This window comes from Talpa europaea (assembly GCF_964194135.1).
Source record: "Talpa europaea genome assembly, chromosome: 3".
NCBI lineage: Eukaryota > Metazoa > Chordata > Mammalia > Eulipotyphla > Talpidae > Talpa > Talpa europaea.
Window position 1 is genome coordinate 137,331,335 of NC_140069.1, and position 13,919 is coordinate 137,345,253.

The 13,919-nt window shown below is 39.9% G+C and overlaps 1 protein-coding gene across 1 annotated transcript in view; it reads left to right on the plus strand.

Annotated features, from left to right (window-relative positions):
• The window catches only part of EXOC4 (exocyst complex component 4), a gene marked incomplete at both ends in the record, with an annotated part of 653,799 nt that overhangs the window by 180,115 nt on the left and 459,765 nt on the right, over positions 1–13,919 (plus strand). The window contains one exon of the mRNA XM_084230488.1: positions 4,823–4,911. Coding sequence (XP_084086614.1) covers positions 4,823–4,911 — 89 coding nt within the window. The remainder of the gene's footprint in view (positions 1–4,822; positions 4,912–13,919) is intronic.

A 13,919-nucleotide genomic window follows, 5' to 3' on the forward strand; every position in this document is an offset into this window, starting at 1 on the left:
ACTTTTGTGTACTTCTGTTTTCTGTAAAGGGAGGTGTCTGTTTTGGAATATGGTCACCAAATTATTTAGAACTTCTAATAAAAAATGGCTAGAATTCATTTCTGAGGAATTTTATATAAAATGCAGAGAAATGAAATTTCCCAGTTGTTTCTGGGGAATTTTATATGAAGTGAGAGGAAATGAAGTATTTCAACTTTTGAAAAGCCTCAAGTGCCAAGAAACGACCTCTGTTAATAAAGTTATGCAAATCTCCTCTGCTAACTAGTATTGGATTTTATTTGATTTAATATAGGAGAGATCTGGAAATTCTTCTTTTCTAGTTACAGTCATAGTAAATCCACCAGGCCATGTACCTATGTATATGTCACTTGTAACAGCTAACAGTGATGACATTTTTATTATCAATGTTAATTAGTATAACAGTAACTGCTACTGGTTTGGTTTTATCTGTTCCTTTGTTTTGTGTCTCTGTGTTCCATGTACACAAGTCCTTGAACCTATGTATCTCTGAGGAGTTAAGAGATGTATGTCTTTGAGGAGTTAAGAGATATTTAAGGAGTTGTGTCTCTAAAGCTAAGCTTGTCGAGTAAGCATTGATGAAAACTTACTATGTACCAGTTACCATAGTAGATGAATTTATCAAAATAATCTCAAACATAATGCAAGTCCGATTACATCAAATTTTGGCAGCAGAACTAGTGGCTAATACTTAAAAGTCCTTACTAAGTGTTAGCTAAGACATTAAGTCATATTCATGAGGTCTCATTTACTCATTACAAGAACCTTATAAATGTAGGTTCTGTTTTTAATCCTCTTACACTTAAAAAAATGGAGATGCAAAGGAGATTAAGTAATTTATATAAATTCACATGCTAGTAAGTGGTAGAAACAGGCTTTAAATTTTGGTGGACTTGTCTGTTCCTTTCTTTTTTTTCAATTGTATTTTTCATTGTGGTAACATAGGTATAAAACACCAAGTATGGTGAAGAGGCTTAAGTTTATGTATTAGTTACCATACCCACCACCAAGGCACCCATGATCCTCTACCATAGTCTGTTGGCCCCTCTCCACTTTGTTCCCCACCTCCCTAAACCCCCATCCCTCCTCCACCCCGTAACCTCAGTTCCACAGTGAGATTTCTAGGATGGGTTTTGATTTGGCTTTGTCTGTTCCTCTGCTTCGTATTTTCTGTTCCACATATGACTGAAATCACTCAGCATTTCAATCTATCTGTCTTTTGAGGAGTTAGGAGATATTTAAGAAGTTGTGTCTCTAAAGCTAAGCATGTAAAATAACTATACAAGTTATTTTATACTATCTGAGTATTTTGAATTTATTCTTAAATATTTGGAGCTCCAGTATCTTTTATTGATTACTTTTGAAATTCATTTTTATCATGAATTCATAGAGTTCTTAATCATTAAGGAAAGTTGCAACAGTTCATTTATCTTGTGGCCTAGAGGAGAGGGGATTTACTGAGCCGAAACTGGAGGAAAATCCATTTTGTTTATTGAATGTGTTCCTTTTTTCTTTCTCACACTTTTATTCAGTGGTTGGATCTACTATCAGTTAAAATACTTTAGTCTGCAAGGAACTTAGAACCTTAAATGAAATAGATTTACTACTGGAAAGTTATTATCTCATACAATAAGGATGAATGTGAAGGATTTTTTAAAATTCACCACTGCAGTATCATCATGGACCCAGTCCTATTTATTTTTCTGCTCCTAGTTCTCCACCAATAAAAAATGGTACCAAGGAAATAAAGGGTGTGATTCTTCCTGCATACCTTTTTAAAAGTAGATTTTAGGATTTACCAAAAAATTGAGCAGACAGTACAAAGTTACTTTATGACCCCTTCCTCCACAGTTTTTCCCCTTTTACTCGCTTCTTGCATTGTGTGGTACATTTGTTACAATTGATGAGCCTGTATCAGTGATACATCATTGTTAGCAAAGGTCCAGTGTTTCTGTTGGGGTTTTCTTTGTGTCCAGTTCTGTGAATTTAGAGAAATGACGTAATGTCATATCCACCATTACAGTATCATACAGAATAGTTTCATGGCCATAAACAACATTCCCTGATCTCTACTTTCATTCCTGTCTATTTTTCATACCCCCTGAATCTCTGGCAGCCCCTGATCTTTATATTATCTCAATGGTTTGTCTTTGCCAGGATGCCTTACTTTGGGGTCATACAATCTGTAGCCTTTTTGAACCGACTTCTTTCACCAGCGATATGCACGAGGGTCCTCTAACTCTTTGCACCTTGATAGATCATCTCTTTGTGCCACTGGGTAGTTTTCCATTGTGTGGTTTCACCAACATTTGTTTTTCCATTCAACTTTTGAAAGACATCTTGCTTGCTTCCAACTTTTGGCAATTATGAATAAAGCTGCTATAAACATTCACATCTAGGTTTCTGTGTAGATGTGACTCATTTGAGTCAATTCGTGGGAGCATAATTACTGGATCATATGGGTAAGACTATGTTTAGCTTTGTAAGATGCTGGAAAGCTGTCTTTCAAAGTGACTACCATTTCATATCTTTTAATAATGAATTATTAATTACCCACTTATTAATCTTGTCTGCCTGTAATGAAGCCTGTGCAAATTTTTCTCAGGTTCTAGGATTGGTTTGTAGGCCCATTCTTACACTAGTCACTGGCAAGGGAAATCAGATCTTGGTGATTATATTAAACCAGCTAGGGTTCATCTCTGGTGATAGATTTGGAGCTGGAGAAGAAAGTACTTTTCCAGAGTGCATCGCTGAGTGAAGCAGGGACAGGGAAGCAGACTATTGAGAGAGAACTGAGGTAATGCCAGGAAGCAAGCAAGAGAGTGGGAGGAAAATGTGGATGAAAGCAGCAGCTCAGACTCCTTCAGGTGCTGCCCAGGACACCCATCCTTCCCCTTTCTTCTTACCCTCCACCCAGCTCAGCTTCACCTTCTAAATCTAGGTGCAGTACAGAAGGCAAGTCTCAGGGTTCCCAGATTTCATGATTTCAACCATCATCACCCCTAACATTCAACCTTCGATCCCATATCCTCTTTCAAAAATTTGGTAATCCTGAAATTGTGGTGTTGGAAAAATATTCAAATTGGTAGAAATGATTAAATGAACTTAAGTAATTGTTACCCACTTCTTATTGCATAGTAATGAAAACTCACCACCTATATCAAATCAGGCCATGACTCCAGAATGGCCTGTTCTGAGTCCTGCTTCTACCATTGAGCAGCTGTGAGAGTGAAGCAGGTGTCCTTCTATAGCGAGCCCCGGGGCCTTTGGTGTTCAAATAAGGAGGTGAGACTCAGTCATGTCTAGTGCCTCTTTTGCTGGAAAATTATGTCAATCTGTGCCTTGTTGCAGACTTAAAGAGGATTCCTGAGTAGCAAAAATGCATCAGGTTGTAAAGGATTAAGATTTTTGTGAGCTGTAGTCTGTTTTTATCACATCCATGAAGGGCTTTATTACTCTCTTTAATTGCCCCTAGCCAAGGTTAATTAAGTGTGTTTAAGTTCGCTCTCATTGTAGAATGTGTGCCTCTCTATTCTTTGCTCAAGAGTTTATTTTTTTTCCCCTTGCCATTTCTGATCAATAGCTGTCAGCATGCTTTTTGGAGGTCAGTGGCTTCTTCTCCGCACTTGACTGGCAGGTGGCACTTTTGAAGTCCTGCACACTTTGCCTGCCTTCTGGCTGTTAGCGCCCTCTCAGTTCTTGGCAGGGCACAGAGCGAGGATCAAGTAACCCAAGTGCTTCCCTCAGACTGACATTCATCGTGGTATTCATCTTCCTTGTCAAGGAATGGATAAAGAAGGCATAATTAAGGAAATGATGGCGCTCTGTCCTTGTTGCCAGAATCCTATCCCATTATCTCTGCTCCTCTTTCATCCTGCTGCTGTTTACCCCGTAGTGACAGTCGCTCAGGGAGGGATTTCTCCTGTCAGCCTGCTGTTTGGATTTTACAACCTCAGATTTGAAATGGAATTTCTGAACACCTCAAAGGATTTACTGTTTATAGTCATCATCTTACCTGTTTGTTTTCCCCCGCCTTGCCTGCAAGTTTCTCTTAAGACTGAGACTTGTGGTGGTTTTGTCTTTGTGTATATCACGTTTGTTTCCAGAGGGCAGTTCTATCTCGTGAGCCAATCCCCATGTTTCTCACCTGAAATGGCTTCAAGGTAGCTTGAACAAGTATTTGGTAACTTGGTATTTCTGAGAGTGTTTATATGGCATGTGGCAGGTCAAAAACCTATAGCCATTTAGCAGCTCCATTGTTTCTGAGGACTTTTAGGGAGGCACCAGAGATGTCTTCTTTTCCTGCAGTGTTCGACAACATTTCTAGCATGTTCTTTATACCAGTCCTCTAAATGGACCAGTTAGAAAGGCAAGACATCTGCTCTGAGGGATCATTGAATTCTGTGTTGGTGGCTGGCAGCCAGGGGTGACTTTTCAACTGGAAATTAGAAAAAAATGAGCAAAATTAGAATGACTTTGCAGGCCCTTCTTGTTGCTGGCAAAGGATGGTGGTGGCCTGAGGGCCAAAAGATTCAATCTGCAAAAGATCAGAGGTGGACCGGTTGAAATGGAAAAGGTGCAAAAGCTCTAAATTCTGTTGTAGAGGAACATCAACCAGGAACGCTGTTCACACGGCAGGGTCTGCAGCAGCCGACCCTGGTCCTGACGTGAAACCAAGGATGGCTTGGTTGTGGAGCCTTGGAGACATCACGCAGACTAGAGTCGAATGTATTTGGAACACAGAGTCAGACACCACCTATTTGGTTACCCCCTAACTGTTCGCTCGCCCCACATCTGTTTGCAGGTTCGAGTCGTCCTCCCATGCCATCAGCATGAGTGCCTATTTGCGAGAGCAGAGGAGGGAGCTCTACAGCCGGAGTGGAGAACTTCAAGGTGGGTGATTGAACTTCTCAGGAAAAATTAGTTTTCTGGAGGAGGATCCAAAGTGTTTTACAGCATGTGAGTTTGTGGTCTGCCTTCACAGGCATCTTTCAAGATAACAACAATTTAACGACTTGATAATCTGTTGCTTCTATCATTTCCCAGCATCTGCTGCCCAGTAGCTAAAACTATTACAATGGCCACAGGATTTATAGAGCTGTTACCATTCAAGTGGGAACTGGAAGCAAAAAGAGATGAGGTCATTCTCTTCTTGCTTACAGATGGCAGACATGAGTTCAATCACAGGCGAGGGGAATGCCAATCTTCTCTGACGGCTACTGTTACATTCAGTGTTTTCAGTGTCTTCTGGAACATGACAGGGATACCTGATATTTGGAAAAGGGCACATGTAGCCTCTGATATTATTTAAAGACACGTAGGTAAGAGCCTCCATCTCTAAACACTATGTTCTGATCAACCTAACTTTGCTATACAGGTATACAGGACATATGGTACCAATATGTGGTTATGAAATAACTGTAATCTGCAGAAGACAATACTTAGGGGGATGGTAACATAAGTAAATTTAATTAAATAAAAATATGACCTATAACATTTTCTTGTGTGACAAAAGGAATGCTAATCATGGTAAATACAGTCAATTAAAGTTTGGGAGGGACTGTTAAGTTTAAGGCATCCTGAGCATTGGAAGGGATAGAAGTTGAGTGCCAAGAAATAAAAGATAAAGCCTAAAATATCTAGTTATGACAGGAAGACAGAACTGTCAGAAACAATACCAGGGTGTAATCACTAATACCTGAGTAGATGATCTGCTTATAATTGCTGGAGGAGTTGAGAGAAGAGAGTGATCATTTCAGTTACTTTAGAACTATGGGCTTTCTACTTGAGGGCTGGATAAAAACACTTGATTGGTGTACTGGAGATGCTTGGACTATTTTTCAGTGACTACCTAATACAGTTCAATCTTTAGTTTTTAAATTCATCTTGGTTTTACATCACAGTATTAGGAAGTGATTGGCTAGCCTTTCTGGGTTTAACAACTGTTGACTAGTCTTTCCTACCTTCATTGTTAATCTTAATACCTGTCCATTTTTCCAAAATCTTGCTATGCTCTCTCACATTTATATCACATTAATAGTTCTACAGTTCATATACATCTATAGGTATAGATATTAGAATTAAAAGCCTAGGAACATTTGATAATACGGGGATGGGAGATTCACCTGCCAACATTTTATTTAATATTTAAGTGTTAGGATTCTGAACAATATGAAATATGCTTCTTGGGGTCCCGAAGTGCAGGAGTGTGGAGAGCAGATAGAACTGGAACAAGCAGATAGAACTGGAACAAGAGACCCACTCCATGGTCTTAAAGGGGATGGGGGTGACCCAGGCTCTAGCAGGCAGCCACCTCCCAGAAGAACAGGGTAGGCTGCTTGGAAGGAAATGATTGTACCAGAGCACACATTCTGGTGGGACCGAGGGTCATGCTTGAATTGGCTCTTAGATGACCAAGGGCCAGAGATTTTCTCCCATACTCACCATGTCCTCATCTTATTTCAGAGTTGGCTTAAAGAACAGTTTATTTATTTTTAAAGATTTATTTATTTTTATACAAGAGAGGGTGAGATGATTCACCAGAGACAGAGTGGGGAGCCGAACAGGCAGACGACCCAAGTTCATTGCTGAGGGGAGCAGCGGGCAAGACAGGAGAGATCTGCCACGCCATGTGGGAATCTCCCTGGCCGGCCAGGAGTTGAACACACGCTGCAGAGTCTGCGAACAGCTTCACAGCACTGTGCTCAACCCACTGCGCCACTGGGGAGGCCCATTAAAGAACAGTTTAAATTTACCTCTTTCCACATGGTTTGTTGCCTTGGGAATTCCTATTTTTGTTTTTATTTGAATCCTGATCATTTTATTTTTTTATGATCTAGTAAACCTCATTTTTAGAGCAATTTTCAGTTCACGTAAAAGTGAGGGGAAAGAGAGCATTCAGGTACACTGTCTGTACGTGCACACGCTCGCACACACTACCTCCTCTGCAAGACACACGATGAAACCTTCCTTGACTCTGACAGTTAGAAATGAAAAGGTAGACCATGTGTGATGTTGTGGTTTACAATAAGAAATGCATATTTGAAATTTGTCCCTGTTTCTGGCAGAAAGTTCCCCAAATTCTTGGAATTTCCTACAGGATAAGAGCTTAAAGGTGTCTCATGTATTAATGAGGAGACTTTTAGAAAGCTCCTGAGGATGGGAACTGGTTGCCCATGAGCCAGGGCTGAGAGGAAGGCACTTCAACCCCACCCCTCAATCTCCAAGGGGGGAGGGGCAGGAGAATGGCCACTGAGTTAATTGATCTTGCCCATGTGATGAAGCGTCCAGACAAACCAAAATGGAGGGTTTGGCGTTTCCTGTTTGGATACTTAGCGAACACCCGGAGACCTGGGGAGAGAGGAGTTCTCCGAGAGGGCCTAGAGGCCCCCTGTCCCTTCCCACAGCCTTGCCCTTTGCATTTCCTCCAGCTGGCTGTTTCACGTACATCCTTTTTATAGCAAATAATTGCTCTAGTAAATAAATTGTATCACTACCTCTGTGAGCTGCTTTAGCAAATTAATCCAACCCAAGAAAGGGGTCTTGGGAACCGCTGGCTTATGGCTAACTGCTCAGAAGTACAGGTGATCACCTGGGTTGGAGACTAGCTTCTGAAGCTCAAGGAAGGGATTGCTAGAGCCCTCCCCCCACCCCCTGTACTGAGAAGTACAGGTAACAAGCTGGACGTGTGCTGTTGGTGTCTGAGGTGCAGAGTGGGAGGGTAAGACCAAACCCCTAACCTGTGGAATGTGACGCTATTTCTGGGTAGTGTCAGAATGAAGTTAAATTGTAGGACACCTAGCTGGTGTTTGGAGGTTGGTTGTTGGTGTGGGGAACACCTCTCCCCTGCCCCCCACATACACACATAATCAGAAATTGTGTCTGAGGAGCCCAAAAAACCATATAATTAATGGGATAGTGATGTATCCTATCGTTTACTCATTTCACACAGATTCAAACACAGGCAGTTAATAGGGTGAGGGGGAGGTGGAGGAAGAGCATGCACACTGTGCTGCAGGCATGGGGCAGGACTTGTGCTGCCTTCCCCGTGTGAGAAACAGTACAGCAAAGCACTGAAGGGTGAGGGTTTAGGACCCTGATCTAGCCCTGCATTTACTGGCTTTGTAACCTCTCTCTGTTTCCTTACTTCTAAATGGGGTTCAGTGACTGTGCCTACCAAGGAGGCACAGTGAAAGTTAGGCGTTAAGCTTTGGACACTTTTTCAAAAGTGCCTGACTTACAGTAAATGTGCATTCTTCTCAGATGTTGTTGTCAGTACTAGTATTGGCACTGTGGCGTTTCCACTTGCTGTCTGACTTTTTTCTTTGGCTGATGCCAGTTCAGCTTTCCAACTCAAATTTTAGTTGTCATTTATTCTGATGCACCTTCTCTGTGCTAGTCCTTCTCTGCAATCTCTCTCTCTCTCTCTCTCTCTCTCTCTCTCTCTCTCTCTCTCTCTCTGAGGCTATGGCCTCTGCAGTATACTCACTGGTCTCTTTCTGAGCACCTTCTACACAATATTGTGGATGAAAACTCACTGGTTTGTGTCTGCAACACACACTTTGCCCCATGAAGGGAATAATCTTTTGTTTCCTGTACTTAGCACAATGCCTGCAATGCCTGGTGCAGTACATGTTCGGTAAGCACTGGTTGACTCAGCGAGCTCTATTTGAGGTCTAAAGTAGACATGGAGCCCCATTATTCAGAGGTAGGAAGGGCCCCAAAAGGAGATGGGCTCCTGGCAGTCAGGATCAGAAACAGTGTTTTTATTCATTTGTTAGTTTAAGGAGAAGGTGGGGGCTGAGCATAGACATCCTTCTGTTCTCTACGGTGATCTGTGGCTTTATTAAGTACATATGTGGCCCTTGAGCTGTCTGGGCTAGGACAACATCACTGTATGCAATTGAAAAACATTTTAAAATCCAACTAAGTTACAGAGGAATTTTATTCTCTGAGGATGGTTAATTGAAGAATCGCTATACTCTTACTGGGAACTTTCTCATCCTTCAACAAACTAATTGAAATACGGGCTTTCCTGCAATAGTCCATTGTCCTTAGCCTCCATCAGCCAAATAGGGGCATTCGTTTCTGGTCACAAGCCAATTTAACACGTCTGTAACAATCGTTGAAAATACTCTAAAAATCATAAAAAAAAAAATTGACATCACAGGCTTGGTGAGAGAATAGATCAGCTGTCCTGCTTTTGTAAAAGTTGGATGGTGTTTGATTCAGGAACAAAAGTTTCTCTGATGAAGGCTTTTAACATTTCAGCAGGAAAAAAAGGGGTGAAATCACACCTATTTCCCATTAAAAACGTCCATCCTTTTTTTCAGTTTTCCTATTCATCTGACTGGTCCAGGGACCACAGTGCGATCTGCATTTCAGCTTATCCTTGAAAAGGCATAATTGAATAGTTCAGTCAAATCATAAGAGACTGGCAGAAGATTCTTAATGCCACATAGCTGCAGGCTTGGCTTCCCAGTGGTTTGGTTCACAGGTCAGCTGTTCCTTCTGTTGCAGGGGAGCGGCAAAGAAATCTACCAGAAAGACCATCAAAGTAACATTAAAAAAGCTCAAATTGTACAAAAGCTAAGTTCCTGCCAACATTTTCAATTTATCATGCAATTAAAAATGTTACTCAGCCGAACAACACACAAGGGGGAAAAAGAATGAAAAATGAGACTTCTTTGGTATTATCAACCCATCTCAATTGGCGCTCACTGTTATGGTACAGATGGTTCATTATATAGTATGCTGTTGGCAATTGGGCTGAGGAGGTGGGGGTGCCATTTCAAAGTGTGTGAGATAACAGGTGGAAATCTTACTTGTGTATGTGTCCACGTTAATCATAGGCTCCCTGTTGTTTAGAGCCTCTCCACTGCTTCATTGTACTGCTTAGGCAGCATGTTGTAAGTTAGAGAAATATTAGTTTTAATGGCCATTTAGCTTGACTCTCGCGTCTCAGGTTGAATGTGTGATTCTTCAGAAGAATAAGATAACTGATCTCATGAGGGTTAAGGAAAAATAAATATGCTGCCACTCATGACCCCCCAAATAAGCTCTTTGGTTAATCACTCCCACTATACCTGGCTTTTCTCATTTGAAAAAGAGTTGTTATCAGTTCTGACTGCTATAGGTGTCAGTAGTGACTGTACAGTGTACAGTATGGTGTGACTATGAAATTAAATATTAAAAGTTTAAAAAATAAGGAGGAGGAGGGAGAGGGATCAGAGGGAGGAAGGGAGGAGCACAGGGGACTAGGGTGATGGTGCAGGAAATTCTATGGGACTACACCTGAGCTGGGTGGGGGAAGCAAATATTGTTTAAAAATGAACAATGGTGTAAAAAATAAATAGGCTAGAGAAAAAATTAGGAGAGTGGGTAATTGATTTAAATTAAAATAATTAGGAATTAGGAGAACTGAATCCACTTCTTTACCTCTTATTCCCTCCCTCTCCATTCCTTTTAAGATTTATTTATTTATACAAGAATTGGGGCACAGGCCAGATGTGCGGGAGGGTGAGAGGATTCACCAGCGACAAAGCAGGGAGCAGAACAGGCAAACAGACCAAAGACACTGCTGAGTGGAGCTGAGGGTGAGACAGGAGAGGTCTGCTGTACCATGTGGGTAGCTCCCTGGCTGGCTGGGAATCGAACCCGTGCCACACAGGCTCAGACAACTTCACAGTGCGGTGCTCAACCTGCTGCACCACGGGGGAGGCCTTCCCCCTCCATTCTTATTGTGCCACTGAGGTAGTGGTCCACCAGCTCACCTGTGTCCTGGCAAGTGCAGAGCTTGACTTTCTGTTCTCATGTCACTTCCTATTAGAGCAGTGATTTTCCTCTTCCCCGCCTATGTTCTTTCTGACCCAAACATGCTGTTCTCATAGTTCCGTCCTGCATCTTTTCTATGCTCATGTTCTAGATGCTTCCCCAGAGATCTCAGCCCCATCCAAGCTTTGTTTCTTGCCTTGGTGCAGATGACCTCCAGAGATAGACTAAGGAAGGACTCCTGCCCAAATCGCATTATTTCCTAACCTCTTCCAGGCTCTTCGCCATCCTATCATTCTTTGTAGTTTTCTCCTCTTAATATTTTTCCTTACATGAACACACCTGATTAACCTGTTAATTTTCTTTATTTCCCTCAATTCCAGAATGCAAGCCTATTCATTGGTACATACGAGTGCACAAGATAATACTTAACTTGATTTAGACACTGGAAAAATATATGTATCTCATCTCCTTATTTGTAGGTCCACATCTAAGTATTTGAGAAACCCTAGTGGGAGCTTAAATAAACAGAGTAAGAATCATGTGAATTTTCTTGCGCATTTTTAAGGATAATGAAACTCACGAATGCGTAGAGTACATTAATTATCATTGATCCAAGTAGAAATGTATATTCAGTTTTCATTATGGTTGCTTTTCTGTCTTGGGGCTACTTAGTACTTCTGTTTGTACTCAATAATATTGCCTTTAGAGTGCCATTTTATTCCCATTAGTTTAATGAGTGGCATTTCTATAGCCCTGACATTAAAATAATTCTGTAAAGCTCCAACCACGTGAGAATCGACTCCTCTAAGAGGATTTGCTTTACACAGTAAATATGGGAGTGCTAGCATCAGGGAAAACTGGGCTCTTCTACTGACCTGACCTCAATTTTCTGAGTTTTTCTCTCTAGTGGATTGCTGGTGGCTGGGTTGTGAATACTTAATGATATCATATGTAATTAATCTATTTGGAGGTGTCTTGCCTTAAGGTAAGGCAATATTTGAACTACAATAACCATGAGTTGATTATCATTTTTATAAAAGGATTTATAACAGGAGAGTCTTAAATAGCAAGCTGTTCTGTAATGGAGCATTTTAAGCAGGGTTCCATTTATACACATATTTTCAGGGACATTTTGGCTGAAGTGAGGTACATTTTGGCTGAAGTGAGTGCAGCAATTTTACACTAACACCACACTTTCATGCACAGTCTTAAATATAAGAAGCACTTAAAAAGTTTAATATTCTGAAATTGGATTAGAAAATTCATTTTAGTCTTTTTAAAATTTGCTTAATGACTTTGTTAATAACTGTGTAACGATATGCAAGTGACATGAACAAAGCACTTTTTTTCCTTAAAATTGCATATCATTATTTTAAAAAGAGCTTATTTTTTCATAGTAATTTCATCAGTTCTTGGTTGATTCCCCTTTTTGTGTTTATATGCTTGCTTTTCTAAAAGACTGTTCTTAAGTTATACGTAAGATTTATCTTATGATGAAATTATAATAGACTTTAGTAAATGCTGATTTCTTTATCTGTTTTTAAAGAGTAGTAATAAATATACTTTCCTCAGGTTCTGACAGGCTAATGTATTATTTCACATCATTTAAGGAATAAAAATATTCTTATGCCAAGATTGCTAGAGTATATACCTCTTAGACTTAATATATGCTCTGTAGACACTTACTTGATTTAAAAATGTTCTTGTTTTGTGGATTTAGTTTATATAAAATGGATTTATTTTCTGAATAATTCCAGTTCAGTCAATAGCATCACTGTCAGTGGATAAACCTCTACTGGTGAAACTTTCTAGAAAAGCCTGGGAAAGTGGGTCTCATGAGGACAAAATAGCATCACAAAGCTTCTGTAAAGCCCACAGACCCCACTCTTGAGAAATAATGCCTAATGAACTAGTTGATGACATATAACCTTCATTTTAAAAACTCTGTTTTTCTCATTCATTTGTCCATCTGATAGGCAAAGAAAGTGAAAACTATTCAGTGAAAAATAATGTATTTTGAGTTTTAAACATGGTTGCATATATGCATCTCTTTCTATTATGCTTATTTTTAAAATAAAAACAAAGTATGATAAAGTAGCAAACTTCTAACATGATGTAATAGAAAAATTTTAAAGTTAGCTTATCTCATTTTTTTCATAGTTTGGCTCATAGTAATTTTTAAAATAATGTTGAAAATAACTGTGTTGCTCATCTTCTTAGACTTAGAACCATAAGAAATTACACTTTTGGCAACCCTAGAAGTTCATATGACGCATTTAATTCTGACTTCAGCTTTTTAAAGATAGAGAATACCACAAACATCATGGCATGTAGTAAGGACGGTAATTATTTTAAAAACTGTTGAGAATGCTAAGTAACAAGTTTATCATTCTTCCAATAAGACATGCCATAAGGTAATTTTACATTTTCAAAATGAAATTGGCTGCCTTTCACGAATACTAATAGGGATTAATTTATCTGAAGTGATCTATTATGAAGATTCAGAAGAAACTGATGTAAATATGCATGTAGTTTGATGTCTAGAAAATGAAACAGTAGGTTTGACTGGTGCAAGGTACTTTTGAACTTATAATCCAGTGCTTTTCAAGTTTACTTACCAGTCATAGTCTGTTTTATTCCACAGTTCAGTATAGACACAGATTAATGTAGAGATGGTTTGACTAAGTGAGATTGGGGTCTCAAAGTCCCACTTACTTTGATGTCCACTTTATCTGTGCTCCTTCCCCCCGCTTCAGTGGGGTACCCAGATATCATTACAGAGCTCAAGACTCTCAGAAACAGGCCCCTATGTAAAGGAAAATTTGACATGGATGCCAATGACATTCCAGGTTTGTAGGGATAAAACACAACTAGTCAATACTGTGTGGTGAGAAAATTGATTACTCACAAAGAAGGAAACACTGGATTTGAACTTCATATTTATGAAAATAAATTTCTGATGGGTTGAAATCTCAATTATGAAAGGCAAAAACCTACTGGCAAGAATGTTCATAGCAGCATGGTTTAATAACAAAGACCTCAACTCAAGTATCATAGATGGCAGGATGGATTTATCAGTGGTGCTATGGCCATATAGTAGAATACTATGTAGCAATGAAGATGTTTGA